The 26484-nt window shown below is 37.6% G+C and overlaps 1 protein-coding gene across 24 annotated transcripts in view; it reads left to right on the top strand.

Moving 5' to 3' along the window:
- PBRM1 (polybromo 1) overlaps positions 1–26484 on the top strand; it is a 105093-nt gene that overhangs the window by 9121 nt on the left and 69488 nt on the right. For 23 of the 24 annotated variants that reach the window (XM_074313083.1, XM_019724301.2, XM_074313082.1 and 20 more), the window contains 9 exons: positions 4835–4982; positions 6759–6902; positions 9475–9591; positions 14847–14915; positions 17741–17839; positions 20598–20683; positions 21455–21550; positions 22167–22258; positions 24340–24553. In XM_074313083.1, coding sequence (XP_074169184.1) covers positions 4835–4982; positions 6759–6902; positions 9475–9591; positions 14847–14915; positions 17741–17839; positions 20598–20683; positions 21455–21550; positions 22167–22258; positions 24340–24553 — 1065 coding nt within the window. Of the gene's footprint in view, positions 1–4834; positions 4983–6758; positions 6903–9474; positions 9592–14846; positions 14916–17740; positions 17840–20597; positions 20684–21454; positions 21551–22166; positions 22270–24339; positions 24554–26484 lie in introns of those variants that run through there. The other variant, XM_074313084.1, reaches the window with a different exon arrangement.

Genomic DNA, 26484 nt, shown 5'->3' with positions numbered 1-26484 from the left:
GCCCAGTGAGACCCGTTTTGGACTTCTGTAAGATACTAAGTTTATGTTGTTTTAAGCCATTAAGTTTGTGGTATTTTTCAACAGCAGCTATAGGAAACTTAAACAATGAGTTAACTAAAGATTTAGATCCATTCGTGATTGTCATTGCCACAGTGGATAGCCAACAAAGCTGCAGGTTTAGCTGAAAGCAAACTTCTCACCTCAAAGAGCAGAACCACCAAGGATGCAATGTCATCATTCTGAATTAAGAGAAAGAGCCCTGTGACTTAAGTCATGACCAGAAAAGAAAAGCTCTTCTACAATGAGGTAACCGTCTTCAGATTTCAGTTGGTTTATTATTACAGTCTTTTAAAAGTTGTCACTTAATTAGCATGTGATAATAAAAGCCCATATTTATCGCTTGCCACATGCTAGACACAGTGCCAAGCGTTTCCCAAAACTTATTTAAATTTATATTTTCACAGTTTATAGATGAGAACTTGCCCAAGTTTTCAGAACTACTAAAAGATAACCAGAATTCAGACTCAAGTCTTTATGATTCTAAAGCTTGTGCTCTTAACCAGTATGTCGTAGAGAGGAGCAACATCATCCTAGAGGACACAAACCCCTCATGGAAAAGGACTGCTCCTCTGCTGCCTGCTTTCTACCTGCAGGCTAGTGCAGAGGGGCAGAGGACTTGGGTGCCGGAGCTTGTCTTCCAGCCTCTGTGACGTGCCTTATGAGCACTGCTACCTTCCCCCTGTGCTGTGCTCAGGGCATCGCTGCCCTTCACTGGAACGCATGTTTTCTCCAGAGTTCGTGGGAAGTACTGTCGCTCAGGACTACACAATTGTGAATCTCTTTTTGACACTTTCTTTTGGATAGTATGTTAGACTGCTTGTACTAGGACATCCAAATTCACGGCTGAAACGAGGAAAATTGCTTTCTTTCATGTAAAAGACCTCAGGGTCTCAGGGCCCAGGTCCTCAGGGCCCAGGTGCTGTCTGTCTCTATTCTTCTGTCCTTGGGGTATCACCTCTGTCAGCATGGTCTGAGGTGGCTCACCACCACAACTACCGTCCAGCCTGGAGGAAAAAACAGACATGGTAAGGTGTGCCCTATACACCACACACTTCAGCTCTTGTGTTGGCCAGAACTTGTTGCAGGGAGGCTGGAGAATATGATCATTTCTACCTATGCTATCAGCCTGGGAAGAGGGGAAAACGGGCTTTGGGGTAGCCACAGGCTCGGCACATCAGGCCTAGTGTTCCTCACTTTTCTGGTTAAAACTTTTAGGTATGCTTTGGCTGTTCTGCATCCATATTACAGCAAGGTTCACTGACCTATTTAAAGAGAAAAGCTGTTATGAAAGAACATGCACTGTACAATCCCGTTAGTGTTTACATGTGCATAGAAGCCTGGAAGAATACCACCAGTGCTTTTAACGCTGGATAAATGGGGACAATTTTTACTTTTTTATGCTTTTCTGTAAGTGGGAACAATTAGTAGAGCTATTTCATTTTGAAAGTGGGGGACCTTGTTTTGATCATATTATATAGAGTGGAATGTTGGATCCTGATCTTTCTTTTGTCTCTGGTAGGTCTGCAAACGTTTGTGAGGAGCCCTCTAGCACAGCTTCCAGGAGATAGTGTCTTTTCTAGGTATAGTAGTCCACTCCTTATCCATGGAGGACACGTTCCACATCCCCCAGTGGATGCCTAAAACCACAGATAGTACCAAACCTTATATATACAGGATGTTCTGTCCTGCATATATACATGCATACCTTTCTCGTTAGTCAACTTCTTCAAGTCTGCCGGAAATGTGGCAGCAGCATCTTCATCAGCAGGTACAGCCTCTCCAGTAATTTCAGTCCAAACCTGCCTGAATCTGTGTAACCAACTCTCACCTGCAATAAATGGCTCGGTGTCACTTGTTTCAGAGGATCCCGGGCTGAAGTCTTAGTATAGGCTCAATGCTTCCTGGTGCAACATGTTGCTGTTAGTCAGAACAGGTTTTCTGTTCATGCCTTTCAGCCACAAATTTAATGTCTTTTCCACCTTAACTAAGCACTAACCACATACTATGGCTATAACTTTTGCAGTTTGAGGTGTGACAGCAAAACTAGCATGAATTTCTTCTTCCTTCACAATTTTATGGATAGAAGATTTGTTCTTACCGTACATTTTACCAACCTCAGCATACGGTTTTTTGTCTTCTGATGTCAAGAACTTTCACCTTTTCACTTAACGAAAGCACTTTACGGCTTCTGTTTGGCGTGTCCGAATTGCCAGCATCACTACTCTTGCGCTTTGGGGCCATCACTCAGTAAAATAACGGGGACTTGAACACAAGCACTGTGGTACTGCGACAGTCCATCTGATAATCAGCATGGCTGCTACGTGACTAACAGGTAGCATCACAGTGTGGATACACTGGACAAAGGGATGGTTCACGTCTTGGGCAGGACAGAGAAGGATGGCATGAACGGCATGCAATTTAAAACTTAGGAATTGTTTATTTCTGGAATTTTCCGTTTAATATTTTTGGACCATGGTTTACTGTGGATAACTGAGACCGTGGAAAACGAGGGACTACTGTGCATGTCTTCACTGGGTTCTCAGTTGTCAACAGATAATCTCCCAAGCCCGAGAGACTACTTACGTCCAGCCTCAGCAGGGAGCAGTTGTGGCCCACCAGGCCCAGATGGAGAGAGCCATCTTGGATGTCAAGTTAACAAAGCCCTAATGCTCACTGAGGGAAGGTCCCCGGCACCACTGACATCTGTGTTAGGCCTGGATGAGCCTTTGGTACTTACTCACCAAGACCTTTATGTTCCACGCTTTTCTCTGAACAGCAAGCATATTGAGTATTCCTTTTATCCTCTCATACTTTTTAAATTTTATAGCTCACTCAAATTATAAGTAGTTGATAAGAGTTTTATAAACCTCAATTTATTCTTCCTCTTCCTTCAGTAGAAATGAGCACATCTAGCACCTCAGTCTTTAAATGCCATTTACCATTAGAAGGAGCCAGAGTTCTTTGGGGAAGTGGCTGCTTGCAAGGGCAAGGAAAGTACAAGATGAGCTTGTAACATCTGATAGTGCCAGAAAAATAAGCAACTGCTCAAAGGGTGATGGGAACATGTCGAGAGGACATAGAAATAGAAGCCATCTTGAAAGGACTCCTATTGGCCAAACCTGGAGCAGTTTGAGCATCCAACTAATTAATAGTAATGGTTTTTAACCCACTGAGTAAAATAGGAATCCAGGGATCCATATTGATTATAAATAAATGAATAAATTGATGGATAATGGACTTTTACATAATGTAGAGGCATCATTCCATAAAGTACAAGGAGAAAAAGTTATTTGATCAGTTGAGAAGCTTGACAGACACCACAATAATCAAATGACCAAACTCTGCTACATCTAATGGGACAAGGTGAAATCATGTGCCACCTGATAGGATACAGTGAGACAAATGCAACATTGCTGTCATAGTCCTGCCAAAGAAGAATAACCTTACCTATTCATCAGGAAAATACCCAAACCCAAATTGAGGGACACTACAAAATAACTGGCCTGTAATCTTCCAAAGTATCAAGGTCATGAAAATCAGGAAAAGACTGAGGAACTGTTTCAGAATGAAAGAAACTAAAAAAATACAACTAAATACAACCTACGACTCTAGACTTGATTCTTTTGCCATAAGGACAATTTTGGAACAGTTGAAAATATGAATGGGCTTTGAGGATTAGATGGTGGTACTGTATCAAAGTTAATTTTCTGATAAGGATGGTTGAACTGTAGTCCTCATTTGTGGAAAATACACATTAAACCATTCAGAGGTGATAGGACAGCATGTCAGCAGCTTTATCTCAAATGGTTTAGAAAACATTCTTTTTTACTATTCTGCGACTTTTATGTCAGAATAAAAAGTTTTTAAGAATTAAGTATATGTATATGGCTATAACATGTCAGCCAAGGTCCCGAGAGAAATTAAAGCCTTAATGACCATGACAGTCTTCAAAAGTAATAACTTACCTTTTATGCATCTAGAATGGAGTTAATTACCCTCAAAGGAGAATTGAGAAAAATAGTCACTTAGATCATTTGTCGGGTTTGCTTATCTCATGGAACTGCATTTGAATAAAGTCAGAAAGAATAAAAATAAACTTCATGAACTAAAAACTCAAGAAATTATCATTGTAACTGCCTTTGAAGTGTTCTGTGTGTCCCTTATTATCTCCCCTCCAGTTAGATAATCACTGTACTGAATTTGTGTTTATCATTCTCATGCTTTTTTTTTTAAATTGTTTGAATATGTCTTATGTCCTTTTATCTTTGGTAAGCTCTTTGTACCAAGGGCTTCATCTTCCTCTTTTGTAACTTTAGTAATTGATATTAGAGCAGTACAGTGTGTATTAGGCACCTGATAGTACTTGGACAAAAAAGTTCTGTGGTCACTAAATGAAGAAAGGCAGTCCATTTTGTAAGCTTATAAAGAGCTTTAAAACATCTATTTGCAGCCACTATTGAACACCATAAAAGGTAAGTCATTTTCATTTGCAGAAGGTACCATTAACATAGTTTGAGCATTGGTGCCCTAAATCTTAAGTATTTAGCATATGAAAGACCATCACAGATGTTAATTTAGATTTTTATATTACTAATATGTGTAATATTTTAAACAGGTCATGTAGATGCATCTTGCTTTTGTTATTCTCTTTTAGTTCTAGTAATGGCAATAAGTCTAGTAAGTTCTGTCACTTGGAATTTTGGACATTACCGTAGATAGTTTGAAATACAAGTTTTTGTAGGCTTTGGATTAAATTTTTTTTTAATCATAACAGAAATCAACCAGACTATTATGAAGTTGTTTCTCAGCCAATTGACTTGATGAAAATCCAACAGAAACTAAAAATGGAAGAATATGATGATGTTAATCTGCTGACTGCTGATTTCCAACTTCTTTTTAACAATGCAAAGGCCTATTATAAGGTAAGAAAGCATATTTGGAAGGTATCCAATTTAATAATTGTCTGGTTTTTTCATATTTATTAATCGGGTAGGTGAATGGTGGTTTCTCATTTGGTGGTGTGAGTTTGCATTTCTTTTATTAGTAAAGAGACTGAACATTCATGTGATTATGAACCATTTTTCTTCTGTCTGCTCAAATCTTTTGCCAATTTCTTTCTTCTGTGGTTTGTCGTTATATTTATTTCTAGAGATTTTTATATGTTCTAGATGCTAATCTTTTTTTTTTTAACGTATCTTCTTCCACTGTGTTGTTTTCACTTTTTATGGGTCTTGAATGAGCTGAAGTTTTTTATTTTAATATGCTAAAATTTATCAGTATATCTGGTGGAACCTGGCTTTTGCTTCTTGTCTTTGCATGCTTATGGAGCCTTGAAAAGTTGAAGTTTATCTTGTCTTACAAATGCCATCAAGATGAACATTGGCTTCAATGTTCTTCTTGCTCATCTGGGTTCCCACTTTTACTCTATTCCTGCTTTTATGAGCATTGCTTACTCCTTATTGGCAACACATGGATGCATTTTTAAAGTCTTATTGGTTTTTTGTTTTTTAATGTTGCATCCAGCATTGGTTTTACTGGAAAGTTTCAGTTAGAGTTCATCCCCACTACAGGAAAAGAAATCGTCAAAGAAGGTATTAAATACTTTTAAAAATAGAAATGATATCAGAACAGTCATTAGTTTCTATCCTGTTGACTTACTCCTTTAAATTGGGTTTTATCCTTTATTTTTTTTTAATTTAAGTATAGTTGGTATACAGTATGATATTAGTTATATTAGTTTCAAGTGTACAATATAGTGACTTGATATCTCCATACCTTATAATGTGATCACCCTATTAGTAATCATCTGTCAATGTGCAAACTTGTCACTGTATTATTGATTATATTCCCCTTCATCTTTTTCACCTATCTTCCTACCCCCTCACCTCTAATAACCATCCCTTTGGTCTCTTTCTATGAGTCTGCTTTTATTTTGCGTATGTGTTAGTTTTGGTCTTTAGATTCCATATATGAATGAAACCACATGGTATTTGTCTTTCTCTGACCTATTTCACTTAGCATAATACTCTCTAGGTCCATCCATGTTGTTGCAAATGGCACCATTTCATTCTCTTTTATGGCTGCGTAATATTCCTGTGTGTGTGTGTGTGTGTGTGTGTGTGTGTGTGTGTCTACACACTGCGTCTTCTTTATCCATTCATCTATCGATGGATACCTAGGTTGCTTCCATTTCCAGATCTTGGCTATTGTAAATAATGCTGTGGTGAGCAGAGGGGTGCATATATCTTTTTGAATTAGCATTTTCATTTTCTTCAAATAAATACACAGAAGTGGAATTGCTGGGTCGTGTGATAGATCTATTTTTAGCTTTTGAGGAATCTCTATACTGTTTTGCATAGTGGCTGTACCAGGTCTTATCCTTTAAATTGTCTGTCTTAGTAATAATTAGTCTTAACTTAGCAAATCATTTCTTCTGCTTCAGGTCTTTCTGTAATGAGACAGGGCACAAATAAATAAATCAATTTGATTTCAGAATGCCTTTAAAACATATTTATTATTTCAGAAGAGAAATTGAGGCCTATGTATTTTTTAATTAAAGATTTTAAAATTTATAATAGAGTTTTCAAAGTTACGTCTTAGAATACCAGTCTTTGCTCAAACAGGGTGCTTTAAAAGTAGTAAGTGATTTACAATAAAATACTAAAGTGATATTTTTTCCTCTTTTTGCTAATGTACAGCCGGATTCTCCTGAATATAAAGCTGCTTGCAAACTCTGGGATCTGTACCTTCGAACAAGAAATGAGTTTGTTCAGAAAGGAGAAGCAGATGACGAAGATGATGATGAAGATGGGCAAGACAATCAAGGCACAGTGACTGAAGGAGTAAGTATGCAGCTGGAACAGGTGGTAAATGGGCTACTGGGAAGTGGACAAGGCCCCAGTGATTGCCTTTGGGCTGCTGTGGGCAGCTGGGCTTTCTATACATCTATATTAGTAAGTGAGAGAGCAAAGAGGTATACACCCAGAGAACCCCACTGCAATTACAAGAGACCCTAAGACATACTGGACAATGTGTCCCATGTATGCTGGTTTTTATATTAATACATGTTTTCTGCTCAGTTAAGAGAATCTTCATATTATCAAGGATCGATCCAATATTCCTAGATTGAGATATCATGTAAGAATAGGCAGTGTTGTCATTAAAAGTTGGAGAGTCAATAGAATCACCTTAGTTAGGAATACTTTTGTAGGGTTAGACTGAGTACTATTGCTAGAATATGCCAAGTGTGTTCCTGCCTCTGCAATTTTGCAATTGCTCTTACTTCTGCTTAGAACGTGCTTCCTTTAGCTCTTCATGTTACGGGCTCTTTTCATTATTCTGACATCACTTAAAATAATGTCAATTGTGAGAGGACTTACCTGACCAACTTACCTAAATTGTTTGCTCTACACGCCTCCTTTTCTGTCATCACATCACTGTTCTATGGTCTTCAGTTTTTATCACTATATGTGAAATAACTTGTTGATTAGATTACATGTTTACTTTCTGTCTTCCCCAGGTAGAATGGTAGTCCACAAAAGATATCACCTTGTTCACCTATTCCTGGCATCTAGACTGTGTCTGACTTATAGGTACTGACAAATTCTTGCTGAATGAACACACGTGTTTAAAAAGAGGAAAAAGAATAGTAAACATAATTATACCTCTCTTCTGTGGCTAAATAGTAAGACACCCAATGCAGAGCATTGGCCTGTCTTTCCCAAGTTACCTAGATAGGCCTTTTGCTGAAACTTCAACACAGAAGCAGTGGTGGGTGAATTTCTCAAAACATAACTTCTTGGAATCTCAAAATCTAGTTCCTAGGCACCTTATCAATGTCCTTCTAAAAATTAAATGATTGGAATTAGGCAGAAGGCATTAACTAGGGATTCACTGGAATTTTACTCTGATTTTAATGTAGGAGCAACAACTTAACCCATGTTTTCTTGGGCACAACATTCATTATCTACAAAGGACTCAGCCTTATAGGATTCCCAGATTCTAGTCAGAAATGAAAATGCCTATGTTTAGGAGTTACTTGTGTTTATATTGGTAAGAAATTGGAAGGACCTTCCATGTTCATATTTATACCTCCCAAGCTGGTTTCTGGCCCTAAGGTTCTTGTGAAGTGGGGGAATTGTCAAGCTTCTCATTTTTAAATTAAGAAGTGATTTTCTTGGAATTTTCCCAGTTATGGAAATGGGTTGTAGGAATGCATTCACATACCCTGCTCCCTTTGTTACCTGCAACAGATGTTTCCAAAGTAGCTGGTAGGATTGGGAGGAGAGGAATCTTGGCTGTAGAATGTAACTCTTCTTTTTGAAGCTAACTCTGGTACCGTGTTTTAGTCAGGAAGTAAGTGACTTGACCATGGATATTTTAATCTGCTTTCATCAGTGTCATGTGGTTCTAAGCTTACTTACATGGTTGGGGACTCAGGTAATCACATGCCATGTGTTAAATATGTGTTATATGTCTGTTTTTGCCAGACACTGTGCTAGGCACAAGAAATGTTAGTGCTCTCTCTGTGGAGTTAATGTTGGACCTTAATATTGAGACTATACTAAATAAAAAGATCTGTTGAATTAGGACAAAAGTACTATGCTTTAATGATTTAAACCAGAAATAACTGTTAATCTTTATTTTATATACACAAAACATAGTTTGGATTTGAAGTACCATTTAATGTAAACCTTAATTGAGACATCCCATTGCTCACTGCAGAAACTGGCTTCAGGCTCAAACTCTCCCTGGCCAAGTACTCTTTTGAGGCATATACTTTCCCATGTTGAAACAATGACTGAGGGAGGAGGAATAAGCCAACTAGTCTGGAGAGCAGAGTGATGTGCATCAATTGATTTAATTTCCATTCTGTTTTGATAAAACTTGAAATCTGTTTAGATGTGGCAGAGCACCCCATGGTTTAAAGTATGTAGCTTCCACTTTACATATGTGGTTATGCTCCCAGAATACCAAGACTTCAGTAGATGTGAACAGAGATGTAGAAATGACCACGTGTCATGGAGCGTGTTTTCTCTGTCTCAGTTGCTCAGACCCTAACAAAGGTATGCATTTCCACCATATCACACATAAGGCACCTAAACTTCACTGTTACAGTGCTTACTGTGGAATAGAGTTTAGTAAAAGGACCTGATCCAAGGGATTTAGTTACTGAAATATATAAGGAGCCTCATCAGTTTCATATATTTCATTCTGGGAGTAAAACCTCCACATTCAGCATCAGAGCATATCTGTGTTATTTTTAAAACTTAAAATAAATACTGTTTAGAAGTTGCTTTTTTGAGTTAGTTTTAAAATTTTAGAAACTATTTAATATCAGCATTTATTTTTGGATTTCTCTAACAAAGTACTTGTTTCTCCTCTCTCTGCTTCCTCCGAATGCCCTCCTTCCAGTCTTCTCCAGGTTACTTGAAGGAGATCCTGGAGCAGCTTCTTGAAGCCATAGTTATAGCCACAAATCCATCAGGACGACTCATTAGTGAACTTTTTCAGAAACTGCCTTCTAAAGTGGTAAGTGATACAACTAAAGACAGGTGAATTAAAGTGTGTGTTTGTTTTTTTAAGTACTCCAGATATTTTATTCTTAGTAAATACACTAGTGTTACTGGAAGGCGTGGAGATAGCCAAGAGATCCTTCTTGTGGTCTCAGCAGCAGGAACATAGTTTCTGTCATTTTATTTGACCAAGAAGCTTTGGTTTTTTAAAAATTTTGTGTTTTTGTTTTTTTGGTAATTCTTTTTGTTTGTTTTGATTTTTATTGTCATACAGTACACATAAGATTACCATTTAACCACTTGAAGTGTACAGTTCAGTGGTGGTGGGTACATTGGTATTATTGTGCAGCCATTGCTACCATCCATCTTCAGAACTGTTCATCTTCCTCAACTGAAACTCCATACCCAGTAAACAGTAACTCCCCATTCCCCCCAACCCCCAGCCCCTGGCAACCAGCATTCTTTGTTCTCTCTCTCTCTGAATTTAACTATAAGTACTTGATATAAGAGGAATTCTACAATATTTATCCTTTTGTGTCTGGCTTATTTCACTTAACATAATGTGTTCAGGGTCCATCCATGTTGTAGCATGTGTCCAAATTTCCTACCTTTTTAAATTATAAATGATATTCCATTGTATGTATATACCACATTTGTTCATACCACATTTTTATCCACTTATCTGCTGATGGATTTTTGGGTTGTTTCTAAGATGGGTAATTCTTTGTTTTAAAGATTTTTAAATTAAAATATAGCTAACATACAGTATTATATTAGTTTTAGGTATACACCATAGTTATTCAACATTTATATACCTAAAGATTGTAAGACGGGTAATTCTTAAATGATTAAACAAGCACCTAAACTAAACATTTTATTTATAAAAGCAATACAGTCTCTTTGCTCAGTAGATAGAATGACAGAAAGCTAAATGAGTGCTTCCTCTCTTAGTTCTCCTTGATCACCTGGTGATGCAGGAGAAGCGAGAGAGACCTAATAGGTACTCTTCTACCCCAAAGAAGAAGAGGTTTTCTAGACAAGTGAGGCTCTTTGAAAGTGTCAGGACCCCTTGTGTCTTCACACTCATGTTAGCCTGTGGAACTATAAAATTTTCCACTTTTAAAAGTACTCTGGAGCCGGCCCGGTGGCTCAGGTGGTTGGAATGCTGTGCTCCTAATGCTCTTAACGCTGAGGTTGCCAGTTCAATTCCCACAAGGGCCAATAAGCTGTGCCCTCTATAGCTAAGATTGTGAACAACATCTCTCCCTGGAGCTGGGCTGCCATGAGCAGCCAGAGGTTGGCATACGCTGCTGTGTGCTGCCGTGGGCTACCATGTGCTGTCAGGAGTGGCAGGTGGCCAGTGTGAGTGGCAGGTGGCCAGTGTGAGTGGCTGGCAGCCAGCGAGAGCTGTCGTGAACCACTGTGAGCAGACGACTAGCAACTTACTGCGTCAGCGGGGAGGTGGGGGGTGGGGGCGTAAGGCTCATAACACCAGCATGGGCCAGGGAGCTGTGTCCTACACAACTAGACTGAGAAACAACGGCTTGAACCGGAGTGGGGGGTCAGAGGCAGAAGAAGGGGGGAGAAAAGTACTCTAGCACTTAACGCCATTGTGGTCGTTTACTTTTGTATCTACCGCCTTTCCTAGTCCCTGAATTTCTTAAGGACAAAGACTATTCCGTATTTTCTTTTATGTCCCTCCCATGTAGTTGGAACCCAGCATGTCATAGGTGTTCAAGAAGTGTTTGTTGACTGAAGAATAGCATGCAGTACCCCCAGCAGTCGTCAACAAGACTAGTTATTTAAAAGGTGTGTCTTGACCAGTTGTAGGACAGTTATGACTAAAGGTATAAAGCATCTAGAACCACTGCTATCCTAAGTATGGGTCTAATCAGAAAAATATATTGGACATATGTTTAAAATTTTAAGAGGAAGATAGTAGGACGATTCCTCAAAAAATTAAACATAGAATTATCATATTTGCCAGCAGTTCCACTTTGGGCGTATACCCAAAATAAGTGAAAACGGGGTTTCAAAGAGATATTTGTACACCCATGTTCATAGCAGTATTATTCACAATAACTGAAACATGGAAGCAGCCAAAGTGTCCCTCAACAGATGAATGGATAAATAAGATGTGTTATGTACGTATGGTAGAGTATTAGTCAGCCTTATTTTTACGTTGTTTTTTTCATGGTTTATGTCCATATTGATATCCTTATGTTAAAAAAGAAGTGAATGCTATTGTAAAGTTTCAGTTATACAATATGAGTAAGTTCTAGAGATCTGCTATATGTACACTGTGCTTATAGTTAACAATACCATGGTGTACACTTAAAAATTTGTTTCGAGAGTAGATCTCATGTTAAGTGTAATATCCCAATTAAAAAATAAAAATAAGAGCCTGGGAACACAGAGGACATTGAGGCATGGGGACGTGTCACAGAGATACAGTTGTCATTTCCAGGGGTTCACATTACAAACTTTTTTTTGCCGCGGGGGTGGAATATTGAGGAACAGTGTGTTTTTCCAGGACCCATCAGCTCCATGTCAAGTTGTTGTTTTTCAGTCCAGTTTTGTGGAGGGCGCAACTCAGCTCTAAGTCAAGTCATTTTTTTCAATCTGGTTGTGGAGAATGCGCAGCTCACTGGCCCATGTGGGACTCGAACCGGTGACCTTGGTGTTATGAGCACTGTGCTCTCACCACGGAGCCAGCCGGCTGCTCAGCTCCAAGCTCAAGCTGTTGTTTCTCGCTGGTCCATGTGGGACTTGAACCGGTGACCTTGGTGTTATGAGCACCGCACTCTAACCACTGAGCCAACTGGCTGCTCGCCAGCAGCTCAGCTCCAAGCTCAGGCCAAGATCAAGCTGTTGTTTTCAATCTAGTTGTAGAGGGCGCAGCTCACTGGCCCATGTGGGAATCGAACCGGCAACCTTGTTGTTAAGAGCTCACTCTAACCAACTGAGCCGTCCTGCTGCCCACAAAACATTTTTTTAAACTTTGTATCATTATGGTATAGATACAGTATGCCCACACCACTGGAGACTATGGAAAAGAATGAGGAAGTTCTCTTCATACTGATATGGAAAGGTCCCCACAATATTTTTAGAAAATAACAAGGTGCAGTGAGAAAACACCAGCAATTGATAAAAGTGGTTAGGATTGAGAGAGATAAGTGGGCAGATTGTGTTAAAGGTTGAGGTGAGACTTTATATATTCTTTTGATTTTGGAACCGTGTGAAATTTTACCAATCAAAAGAAAAGAAATGTTTTTGAAGGATTGCATGGAAATAAGAATATAACAAATGCATATCCTCCATTATTTATTTATTTTTAATGGTAAGTGGAAGGTGTTAAAGAACCAGGTACATGACACATTTACTCATTAGTCAGCCCCAGTTGCCATAACAAAATACCACAGATTGGGTGGCTTAAACAGCAGAAAGGTATTTCTCACGATTCTAAAGGTTGTAAAGTCCAAGATCAAGGTGCCAGCTGATTTGGTTCTTGGTGAGGGCTCTCTTCCTATTCAGCCTTTAAAAGAATGAAAGTCTGACACATGTTACAATAAGATTGAACCCTGAACACAATATGGTAAGTGAAATAAGCCAGACAAAATACTTATCGTATGACTCCTTTAAAAGGAGGTACTTACAGTAGCCAAATTCATAGAAACAGAAAGTAGAATTGCAGTTTCCAGGGACTGGCAGGAGAGGGAAAGTGGAGAGTGATTGTTTAGTGGGTAGGGAGGTTCAGTTTGGGAAGATAAAAAGTTCTGGAGATGGATGATGGTGACAGTTGCACAATACTGTGAATGTGTTTAGTACCATTGAACTGTACATTTAAAATAGTTAAATGGTAAATCTTATGTATTTTTAAGCACAGTACAAAAATTACGAGAAAAGTGTACAATCTTTATTCAAGGATTATTCTTACTCTGCAGGAGGTCAAGCCACCAAGGATGATTTAGAGCTACAAAACATTAATATCTGGTTCCCCCATTCTGGGAGGGCTTTTGGAGACACCATGCAGCAGGATGGTTGGGGAAAGTAGATCCCATTGGTCCCTCAGGGTGTGACAATTTGAAGGACAAAGACTGAGACCTGGAGAAGAGGGCAGTTTTTACCTTTTCTTTATAAATCCTTCCCAAGCAGACTGGCTAAGTAGGAGAGGTGGATTGGAAATACATGGGCCAACAGCATGGATTACGTTGTATCCCAGCCTGGGTGGCTTTGCCATAATTTGTCTTCTAAACTGTTTCTCAGAAGTAGAATTGGTGAAGAAAGGGGCCAGACAAGGGCTTTGATCCAAGCAAAGAAAGAAGTAAGATTAACAAAAGAAAAGTAAGGTTAAGAAAATAGAGGTAAGCTGAGGGATCAGGTAAGGTGAAGCATCACTGAGATCATTTTTTCAGCCTAGTAATTGAGTAAAAGCTGCGGTCTTCTGCTTTTTGTTGTTTGGGCTCCAAGATTTGAACAGGTAAGAAGAGCCTGGGGAATACAGTGACTTCCCTCGACAGACATCTCTCCCACCTGAGAAAACCATCTTTTGATTTTTAGTCGACTTTAATTATTTTCTCCCAAGAACAAAACCTCATGGCAGTGCATGCACTCTGGGCTTTGTGAAACCTTTCAAGGACATTCCTCTAACATGTTTAACTTCTTTTCTTGTGATAAGTCAGTATTTGATAAGAAAACAAATTCCTTCTAATTTGTTTCGTTTATTTAATGTCATTTAATTTAAAATATGTTTTATTTGAAAAAAATTATTTGACTGAAGTAAGTAGAAGCATTAAGTTAAACATGAAACTAACAAATCTTGTAATCTGGTTTCTTGTAGATCATTAAGAATTTTTTATAAAATAGGATATAATTGTGTTATTTAAATTGCAGAATTAAAAGAGCTTATAATAAGGCCTTCAAAAACATTGCCCTACTTCATATCCAGTCATGGATATCTTGGGATTTTAAATTTAAGTTGTGCAAGTCTGTGAATGTAGAATTTTTTTAAATATTAAGTGGTGGTATATTACTTATGTAATGATAATATTATCAAATGCTAACTGTAACCTCCTACAACATGCTTGGGTATTTCAAGCTTGTTAAAATCAAATTGTTTCTGCTTTAAATATAACAGTATGCTGTACAGCTGTGTCTTTTGTTTTGAATCTTAAAATGTTGCTCAGTTGATTGATTGTCAGTGTATTTCTTTGTTTTCTTGTTAGCTGGTTATTTTCACTTACTTGGCATGCCTGGGTTTGTGTCTTCCAGCAATATCCAGACTATTATGCAATAATTAAGGAACCTATAGATCTCAAGACCATTGCCCAGAGGATACAGGTATGAAGATGACCATATGTAACCATATGTGATTTAAGGTAGATTGGCCTATAGTCTTTCCTACAGGCTTTTAGAAAAGAGAGAAGTCACTGAAAGCGCTTATTAGCAATATAATGTAGGCAAATGAGAGTGATGTTACTGGTTATAGCTTTTGAAGAGGTAGCATAGTATCCCTGTTGCATTTTTTTCTGTAGGGAGTAAAGCATATTTTTATTGGCATATTAGATCTTGCTCTTAGGACAAAAAAAGCATTGGTCATGGACATTTTTAATTGTGAAAAATACATTGACAATAAAAGCTTTGTTGTTTATTTTTATCTGCTCCAAATACTTTTAGGATATTTCAGCATAAACGTTATCTACAACACATGTTACAGTATAAGGTCAGTGAATATAGAGACTGTTCTCTCTGAGTGCCCCCTCCCTGTATCTCCAGAAGTTATAGGCACCTGGAATTGCTAGGTGCCTCCTTTGTTTTGTGTGCTTTATATGTATTAGCCAATTAATTCTTACAGCAACTCCATGAGGTAGATAGTATTATTCCCATTTTAGAGATGAGAAAACTGAAGCACAGAGATGGTAAGTCACTTGTCCAAGTCATCAACTAGTAAGGAGAAGAGTTAGGATTTGAATCCAGACAGTCCTGCTCCAGAGTCTGTGCTCTTAACCCCTACGCTGTTATTTCCTCTCAGGAAATATTGAGTGACTGAGATTTAAAATTGGATGATCAGAGGTTAAGGAAGATGTAGGGAAAATGAGCTAAATTATACTAGAAGTCTACTTTTTAGGGTTTGGACTGACATGGGCTATTTTCCTAGCTCTACTTCTTACTAGCTATGTCACTTTGGTCATGCGACCTGCCTGCTTCCTCTGCTGTACATTGAGGGTAGTATTACTGCTTCACAGAGTTGTAGAGGTCAATTTATATGAAGTATCTATGTATAATGTATATGAGGTATCTCCCAGCGCACCTGTGGGATGTGACCTTGGTCAGCATAAGTTACTGACCCCCCACCCCCAAGGTGAGAAGGATGTGGGGCTCCTAGTAGATAAAGCAAAAAGGAAAACTTAATGTGTTATATAGTCTCATTGAGAAGTGAGACTGAAAGCACAATGGTTTGCCATGAGGGAGAAACTTCCTTTGCTTTAAATTCTAAGAGAGTAGTAATTACATTGAATGTTATAATACAGATTCCCTCAGGCATCACCTGGGTTTTTCAGGCAGCCCAATAGCTGCTACTGGGAATGACTGAGTCTCCTAGAATCTAAATCTCTGTTGTTCCTACATCTGTCTAGGGGAAGGTGTTCTTATAATACTGAAAATCAAATCATATCTTTAAACACTCCTACCTCAGCCCCAATCTTCTCTCTCTGACCTCTCACCTTATCTTGTCCTTTTTTCTTTTCAAAAGGCCCACAGGTACCTCCTTTCACCATCACCCTAATCAAGATCCTTGTCCTGCTACGTCCAAATTAACGTAATAGTCTTCCCTCCCTCTCTGATGAAAGGCTTTCAAGTCCTTTCTGCGTATTGCTTTCTGACCCTAGCTTTCTTCCTGCTATACTACTGCCCAGAGACTTGTCACTTGTTCTCTAAATGCATTCTGAAGCAAGTCACAGTTCCTTGTACCAGTTCAACAATAACCAACTCTGACTAATTTAAGCAGAAGGAGAATCTGTGAAAAGGGTATTGGATAGCTCGTGGAATCATTGGGAAGGAAGGTGGGAGTACTAGCCATAGGAAAATAGGTAGTACTTAGGAACGTGATGGCACAGCTGAAGTCATACACGTTCTCTTTGTGGCGCCATTGCTGTTGCCACTGTGGGTGCTGGACACTCACTGCTCCACTCCTAGACTCTGCTCTCTTGCTGGAGTTAGAAATGCATTCCTTCCTTTTCTTTACTGTTGGCTTTAGTCCCTCAAGACTCAAGCATGAATTATTGCACCTTTCTCTGGCTGCCATGCTGCTGGCAAAACTACCATCTGCCCACTTTCATCCTGTTACCTTCCCTACCACCTGTGCTGGGATTTCCTCCAGATACATAGGGTACTCATGATGGGTATCTCTACATGGCAAATGACCAGCTCCTCTGCTTTGCCTGGCTCTCTGGACTCTGCCTCATTTGTTCCTGTCCTCCCTATGCAGCCTGTGCTTATGGTTTGACCCTTCCCCACCCTCCACTCCCCTTCCTGTGGTTTCCTCAGTCTCTCTAGAACATGTCGGTTCATTTCTGTCTCCTGGTGTACCTTTTGCCTAGAGTTTCTCTTCTTCCTTTCCTTTGTAAATTGAGGCAGTTATGAGTTTCCTGAGATATTTTGGATTGAATAAACTTGAAGATGTGACAGCCCTAACGTGCAGCCTAGTACATAGTAGTTACTCACAAAATGTTACCCTCTGTGCGAGACTGACCTTTTACTTTATTTGAAGTGACCTGTAAAACTAAAGTTTTACTTCACACTATTAAGTCCATCTTAATGAATTAGTATTAATGAAGTGCTTAGAACAGTGCTTGGCACATAAGTAAGCACTATGTGTTTGCTAAATAAAACAACTTTTACCTTATTTGATTTTTTAAAAAACTAAGTTTTTATGGGAATAATGTATCTCTGGTTTTGTTGTTTATCTCAGAAAGTGTTTGTAAACGACCAATATCAATAGTTTATAAAAGAGAAAATGATTTTCTATATTGTTCACATGTACTTCCCAATAAAGTCTTGGAACATGGTGACAATTTAAAAATATATGGAGTTCTTTTTTTTTTTTTTAAGATTATACTGATTAACTCTCAATAAGAGGAACTGCTATACTTTGTTGTTTATTATAGAATGGAAGCTACAAGAGTATTCATGCAATGGCCAAAGACATAGATCTCCTAGCAAAAAATGCCAAAACTTATAATGAGCCCGGTTCTCAAGTATTCAAGGTTAGTTCTTTCTGTTGTTTTCATTGGTAAGAGTATGATTTAGAGCTAATAATTTTTATGTAACAACTTTATTGAGATAAAATTCATGTTTCATACATTTCCCCCAAAGAATACTATTTAATGGCTTTCAGTATATTCACAGAGTTGTGCAGCCATTGGCACCATTAGTTAGCAGTCACTCTCCATTTTGCCCCAACCTCCCCAGCCCTGGACAACCACCAGTCTACTTTCTGTCCCTGTGAATTTGCCAATTCAGGACATTACATATAAATGAAATCATACAATACATGGTCCTTTGTGGCTGTCTTTCACTTAGCGTAATAGTTTCAAGGTATACATGTTGTAGCATGTGTCAGTACTTCATCTTTTCATTGTTGAATAATATTCTATTATATGTACATACCATGTTTTATTTACCCGTTTATCAGTTGCTAGACATTTGGGTGGTTTCCCTTTTGGGCTACTATAAATAATGCCTCTATGAACATTCATGTGTAAGTTTTTATGTGAACATATATTTTCATGGGTTCATACCTAGGCATGGAATTGCTGGGCCACATGATAACTATATATTAACTTTCTTGAGGAACCACCAAATTGTTTTCCAAAGCAGCTGTACCATTTTACATTCCCATTAGCAATGTTGAAGTATAATTTCTTGACATCCTCACCAACACTTTTTTTCCATTTTTGTCTTTGTTTTTATCATTGCCATCCTAGTGGGTGTGAAATAGTATCTCATTGTGGTTTTGATTAGCATTTCCCCCCTAATGATTAGTGACGTTGAACATCTTTTCATGTGCATGTTGGCCAGTCATAATATCTTTTAAAAAATGTCTATTCAGATTCTTAGCCCATTTTTTAATTTATCTGTCTTTTTTGTTGAGTTGTTAGAGTTTTTTATGTAGTCTGGACATTAGACTAAATATATTATTTATAAATATTTTCTCCCATTCTGTGGATTGTCTTTACTTCCGTGACGGTGTCCTTTGGGACACAAACATTTTTAATTTTGGTAAGTCTAGTTTGTCTTTTTTGCCTTTGGTTGTTTGTGCTTTTAGTACCATATCAAGAAAACCATGATCTAATCCAAAGCCTTGAAGATTTACACCTATGTTTTCTTCTAAGAATTTTATAGTTTTAGCTTTTATATTTATGTCTTTGAACCATTTTTAATTTTTGTATACATGAGGTAGGTATGAGGTAGGAATTCACATTCGTTCTCTTTTTACATAGGAATGTTCATTTCTCCCAGTGCCTTATGTTGAAAAGACTATTCTTTCCCCATTGAATTGTCTTGGTATTCTTGTTGAAAATTAGTTGACCCTAGATGTATGGGTCTATTTCTGGATTAAATTCTATTCCATTCGTCTATATTTCTACCTTTACACCAGGTAGACATATAGATTCATTTTCAATTCAATTTTTAGTTAAAATAGATTTAGTTCCTACATTTAAACCTCATAAATATAAAAAAAAATCTGTATAGCATAATATACAATGTAAAATGACTATTTCGTTTCTTTGCAGTTCCCTCCTTGAAGTTTGGTGGCCCTATAATGAATAGTTGCTTGTAGAAAGTTTGGTGTGTTTTTTTTTTGGTTTTTTTTTAAGATTTTATTGGGGAAGGGGAACAGGACATTATTGGGGAACAGTGTGTACTTCCAGGATTTTTTTCCAAGTCAAGTTGTTGTCCTTTCAGTCTTAGTTGAGGAGGGCGCAGCTCAGCTCCAGGTCCAGTTGCTGTTGCTAGTTGCAGGGGGGCGCAGCCCACCATCCCTTGCGGGAATCGAACCTGCAACCTTGTGGTTGAGAGGATGTGGTCCAACCAACTGAGCCATCCGGGAGCTCAGCGGCAGCTCAGCTCAAAGTGCCGTGTTCAATTTTAGTTGCAGGGTGCGCTGCCCACCATCCCTTGCGGAACTTGAGGAATTGAACTGGCAACCTTGTGGTTGAGAGCCCACTGGCCCATGTGGGAATCGAACCGGCAGCCTTCGGAGTTAGGAGCATGGAGCTCTAACCGCCTGAGCCACCGGCCGGCCCCAAAAGTTTTTAGATTAATAATATATCATTGGGAATTTAGCAAAGGATGCTCAGAAAATCTTTTGGAAGTAAGATCATTTAAACTTTCAGAATGCTGATTCACAGTGACTTTTGATAGTTACTTTAACTTTTATCTTTCATCTTTTAAGAAACTTTGAGTGAAAATAAGGAATAAACTATGAAGTCCTTGCACTCTTAGTCCTTGATAGAACATCTTAATATGACATTTTAATAGTATTTTACCAATTGTCGATGCAGTTAGGAATTTTACTTTTTGATCTGATTATTTTCCCTAAACTAAATTATAGACAGAAGGGAAACTTTGGGCTTGATATATTAGTGTGCTTTTAATTTAAGCAAGTAAATTTATGTACATAGTCTTTAATCTTAGAAGTGTATCTTTGTTTCAATTTTTAGGTTAGGGTACACAGGTAGAGTTCATTGTAGTTTCACTATTGTTTTTCCTGTTCATCATTAGATCTTTGTGTGTGATTAATTGTGAATGAGTTAGGAGGCTTTTTAACTTACGTTTAATTATGAAGATGTTTTGGAAGCTTGTAGAAAGGTTAGAGGATACAGCTTTGTGGATAGTGAGCGGAGGGCTACTCCAAATGGAAGGAGTGCTATAGAAAGTGTCCAGTGCAAGATTGAGAGCATTTTAAACTGTCCTTTTTTTCCTATACTTTCTCTAAGCCAAGTAATTTTATCTTGACAGGATGCAAATTCTATTAAAAAAATATTTTATATGAAAAAGGCAGAAATTGAACATCATGAAATGGCTAAGTCAAGCCTTCGAATAAGGTAGGTTAAAAAAAATGTCTAAAATCCTTGTGCTTTTTATTATTTGCTGGATTTTCTAGCTAGTGGAATCAATACAGTGGAAAACAAGATGCATTTCAAGATTATATTTACAGTTGATAATGTGATTCTAAAGAGAGTAGGGATAACGCTTACCTCGCACCTTTATTGCATCTGAAAGCCTTCATTTAAAAAGAAGCAAATTTTAGCACTTAGCACCAGTATATGCTTTTATTGCTTTATATGTTATATGTACATATATATGTTTGTATTTGTATGTAATTTATGTTATACATATATATACAATATATAACATGTAGGTTTACGATATTTGTATGTTATATATAGGTATATATGTTTATATTTACATAATTTAGCCAGGTGTCCAAAGATCTAGTCTCATCTTGGCTTTTGCTTGTGCCGGGACTAATATTTGAACAAATAATACTTCCACGATTCTCTTCCTCCTATCTGAAATGGAAAGATTGAGTGGCTATTTTGGAAACTTTCTTCTGACCTTGACATTTGCTTTGTTCTTAGATCCTCTAGTCACTGTAGTGACCATCAGCTCTCTAGGACCAGCCCTGGTCCATTCTCCTCCACAGAGTCCCCAGGTTTTGGAGCAAAGCCTATTGCCCAGTAAAGGCTCAAATATTTGAAATTTCTCTTTAGAAAAGAAGAAAATGATTGTTTCTTTTTTGTTTACCCAGCATTCTGATTTCAGCTGAGGGTTTTTAAATTTTCTGAGGGTTTTTAAATTTTATCTCTGGATAGGACTTCATCAAATTTGGCTGCAACCAGGCTGACAGGCCCTTCGCACAGTAAAGGCAGCCTTGGTGAAGAGAGAACTCCCACTAGCAAGTATTACCGGTGAGAGAGAATGTGTGTGTTTAGTCTGAGAGCTGACTAATGTTTATAAGGATAAGCATACTAGTGTTTGCTTGATGGCTATCTTGAAGTAATATTTTTGGGTATAGTTAGGTTATGAGAATTTGTTATCAAATACCTCATTTAAAAGGTTGAAGTGCTGACCTTACCTCTTAGAAAATGCTTAAACAGAAGTTGTTTGTCAGGTAGTGTTTCATATTACCAGTAAAATGTGTGGTAAAATCTAAAAGGTTTTGTGTTCGTAATAGAATTTGTGTTCATTATAAAATATGAGCATCTTAGAATTAACCAGTAATTATGAACGAAACTTTTTTTTTATAAAATAAGGAGTAGTGTGCTGTGTTTATGTAAAGAACAAATTACAAGTAGCCTACTTTAGACTTTCTACCACCACTCCCTCTTTTCGAAGAGAAAATAATTGGTCTTGGCTAAAATTGATTAGGGTGGGTATAAAAAGCACAAAGATAGATTGAGGAGGCAGTTAATAGAAATTCTTTTTTTGTTGTGAATGCTTTGTTAGCAATTCCTATTTCCTATACAATAACCAAATTATGATTACATCTTTCCACGTCTTCTAATTGCTTGTCTTTCTTTGTAGTAATAAAAGAGCAGTCCAGGGGGGTCGTTTATCAGCAATTACCATGGCCCTTCAGTATGGCTCAGAAAGTGAAGAGGATGCTGCTTTAGCTGGTAAGCATTAGGCGGTGACGTGTTCAGTGCCTTCTCAGTGGGTCCTGCTGGTTAAGAAAAATTGCATTGAGTTTGATCTGGCTGGGAGTTTTCAGTTTTTGGAATACATGCAGATTTGTTGCATTTTCATTAAACTCTTTGGTTGGCAAACTTATCAAAAGGTTATTGCTTTATTTGTGTTAAAGCTCGTATCTTAGTAAATAAATACTTCTTCCAATGCAATTGGTTTGATAGCTTTAGCAGATCCTGCTTTCAAACCTATGAGTACTAGGGACAACCATCAGGAAATTTCAGGAAGACATTCAGAACATCTTATGATAATTAATGAGTACTAGGGACAACCATCAGGAAATTTCAGGAAGACATTCAGAACATCTTAGATTTCCAGGTCATTGGCTTAGAGTTTCAGTAGGCTATAATTTCTTCTCGGCTAGAGCTTATGATTTAAAGACAGATGGAAATTACAGTCAGAGCGGCATAGTAAATTGTCATTTAAACAAAGAGCATTGGGCACTAAAAATCAATGGAAAAGTAGTTTGTTAAATAGCAACGTAAAGAACAGCTCTAGAGGTATATTTGATTTTGTTATCTTTCTCATAAGTGTAATATAATATTTTTTTATTTTACTGTAGATATTTTTATATGTAGAGATAAAATTTGTTTCATGAAGTTATTCTGGCATATCTTGATTTTATAGTCAAGTGTGAGGCCACACGTTTTTCCAGCTGTGTATTTTGTACTAAATCTTCTATAGAAATTTCATAATTACTATAGACTACTTATGAGGGTATGAATTTAACTTTTTTTAAATATAATTTTATTAGTTTCAGGTGCACAAGACAAAGCAAAACTTAGACGTTTATCGTTTATATCCCTCACACTGTGTGAACCCCCCTCCCCCCATCCATTATCCCTCTGACATCGCACAGAGCCATTACATTTCCACTGTCTCTATTCCTAATGCTGTACTCCGCTTCCTATAATGAATTTAATTTTTTGATACTTATCTACAGAATTAAATATTTTTTATTTAAATTAGGCCTAGTCATATCAAAACTGGAAAGAAAATTTATCTTTTTATTAGCTTTGTTTTATGCTGATTATAAAAGTGACACACACATTATGTTTAGATTTCCTTCTTCCATTTGGTTACTTCATTAACCTTATAGTAGCATAACAAATTGAAGAAAAACCACACCATTTACAGCATTCCTAAAAAGTATTTATTGCCTTTTGTCTAGTAAATAGTACTACGTTTATCACAAGAGGATTATTATTTAGTAACTTCAGCTATTAAGAAAACAGAGTAGGGGGCAGCCGATGGCTCAGTTGGTTAGAGTGTGAGCTCTGAACAACAGGGTTGCCAGTTTGATTTCCACATGGGCCAGTGAGCTGCGCCCTCCACAACTAGATTGAAGACAACAAGCTGCCACTGAGCGCCCTGTGGGGTGGCCAGATGGCTCAGTTGGTTAGAGCACAAGCTCTTAGCAAGCCTGCCCGGTTCAATTCCCGCATGGGGTGGTGGGCTGCCCCCCCTGCAACTAAGATTGAAAATGGCGACTGGACTTGGAGCCGAGCTGTGCCCTCCACAACCAAATTGAAGGACAATGACTAATGGATCCTGGAGAAACACACTGTTGCCCAGTATTCCCCAATAAAAAAAAGAAAAAAGAATAGATTATCCAACCAATTATCCAATCCAAGGCCATGAAGATTAATACCTACGTTTTCTTCTAAGAATTTTATAGTTTTAGCTTTTGTATTTAGTTCTGAGATCTGTGAATGCCTCCTTGCTCTTTTTCTTGGCCAAGCACACATAGCAAGGAGTCTCTGAAGAAGGCACATTTAAAAAGAGAAACCGTTTTGTAACCTTTTAAAAACAGCATAACTTTTACTGTGTAACATTCAATTTCTATGTAATATTCCTCTAAGTAAACATACAATTATATTAAGCATTACTAACATCTTTAATGAAGACTAGAGATTATTCTTTTAAAATGAGTATTCTCAAACATATAGCTTAACATGCAAGGTTATTAGAAAGAGTTTTTTAAAGTATGGTTCCTTTTTTTTCTTTCTAGCTGCACGTTATGAAGAAGGAGAGTCGGAAGCAGAAAGCATTACTTCATTTATGGATGTTTCAAATCCTTTTTATCAGCTTTATGACACAGTTAGGAGCTGTCGGAATAACCAAGGGCAGCTAATTGCTGAACCTTTTTTCCACTTGCCTTCGAAGAAAAAATACCCTGATTATTATCAGCAAATTAAAGTGCCCATATCACTACAACAGATCAGGTAAACGTCTTCTACATTACGCAGTAAAATGTCTTCTGTATTACCGAATATACGTCCATGTTCTTGTGGTTGAGCCTGCACATACAAGTATATCTTCCTTCCTAAAATGGATAAGGATATTAAAGGTAAAAATGTTTTCACATGTCTAGAGTATACTTGAATATCACTCATATGAAAAGCAAGAAATAAATTTGGTTAAATACAAATATTCTTCGTACTGCAGTAGAGTCAAGAGACAAATTAATGAAAGGTGTTCCAGCTAGACATTTTTGTGTCAGATTGTGGATTATAAAAACTCATGTAGCTCAGAATTTAACTGTTCATTTTCTTATAAATGAACAAAGTACAAAAATTTTTCTGCCTATACCTTTTATTGATATTTTGATTACAACAATTTACCTATAGGTGAATCCCCCAGAATCAGCCTACTCAGCTCTTAGAGAATTCATTAGCTGAAATAATACCTTAAAGATGGTTCATCTGGTTTCCCTATTCTGTTTAGAAAATATTAAAATGATCATTGGAAATTCAGCCTGACAGAATACTTACCACCACAGTATCATTAAAAATAGTAGGAAATAAGCTATATTATAAAATGTGATGTTTTGTAGCGCCCACATATGGGTTAGGTTTTTCAGTATACCCAGATAGAGGCAATAGGCAGGTGAAAATATCTTGACAAGGTGAGATTAAGCTGGTATTTATAGGATGCTTTCATGGCAGAAAACTAACCTTCCAAACAGTAGGAATTAAAATTCTTGTATTTGCTGGATTCTAGGAAATAAGATTGTTTAACAACGTATGTTTCATGGTTTTGCGTTTGTGACTTCTGTTTTCATCATTTGATCAGTAAGATTTATGGTGTTTTTATTTAATCCAAACTTTGGAGGTTTTGTACACAATAGGATATAGAAAATCAGCTCATTTGGCCCTCTTAAAATAACATGGAAATTAAGGCTGCCATTTATTAAGAAAATAGCCTAGAAATTTGTCTTAATACTCTTTGCCTTAGAAAAGATGGTGACTGTCTTGTAGATGTTGAGAGGTTCCCTTTTAATTGAACAATTTTTGTCATTAGTTTCTTTTCTCCCATAACCGTTTTTTAAATTTTTTTTTTAGTTTCAGGTATACAAAACAATGTAGTAGTTAGACATTTGCACCCCTCACTAAGTGATACCCTCCCTCTCTCAATCTACTACCCCTCTGACATTGTATATTGCTGTTATGATTCCGTTGACTCTATTTCCTATGCTGTACTCCACATCCTGTGTCTATATATATAAATTATAGCTGACATGCGTTATTATTCAGCTTCAGCTCCAGGTGTACACTGCAGTGGTCAGGCATCTACACTGTCCCTGAAGTGGTCTCCCTTATAAGACAAGTGCCCATCTGGCACCCTACAACATTTTTACAACATTATTGATTATATTCCGCAAAGTGTCTTTCGTATCCCCGGGGCAATCTTGTGATCTTGTGTATAACCTTTTTTTTTTTAATTCAAGCAGTCTAATTAGTTCAGAAGGAGACAAATCATCAGCCAGCTCATTCACCTGCCTACAACCTTTTTCCAAGTTAGAATTTTCTAATATAAACCTTTGTCAAGTCAGTAATTCTATACCTTTCCCCTCTTTTTAACTTCTCTATGACAGTTGTCTGGCACACATATAGGGGAATATGAGGAATAGGGAAACGGCTGAGGCCTAGCTGGCAGCACACTGGAGTTCTGAAGAGTCAGCCTTTAGGACGTGTGATCTACCTTCTTTCCAAAGACACATGCTGAGCCAGTCATGCCTGACAGGAGCTGGGCTACCTTTCGTTACGCTCTCCATCTGAGCAACAGGGAAATCTAGAGCAGTGCTGTCCGATAGAACTTTCTGTGATGGCAGAAATGTTGTTTTATCTGTGCTGTCTAAATACAGTAGCCATTA

The sequence above is a fragment of the Rhinolophus sinicus genome, linkage group LG10 (genome assembly GCF_036562045.2).
Source record: "Rhinolophus sinicus isolate RSC01 linkage group LG10, ASM3656204v1, whole genome shotgun sequence".
In the NCBI taxonomy this organism is placed as follows: Eukaryota; Metazoa; Chordata; class Mammalia; order Chiroptera; family Rhinolophidae; genus Rhinolophus; species Rhinolophus sinicus.
The sequence above is the reverse complement of the archived record's forward strand: the minus strand, read 5'-3'. Positions and strand labels throughout refer to the sequence as shown.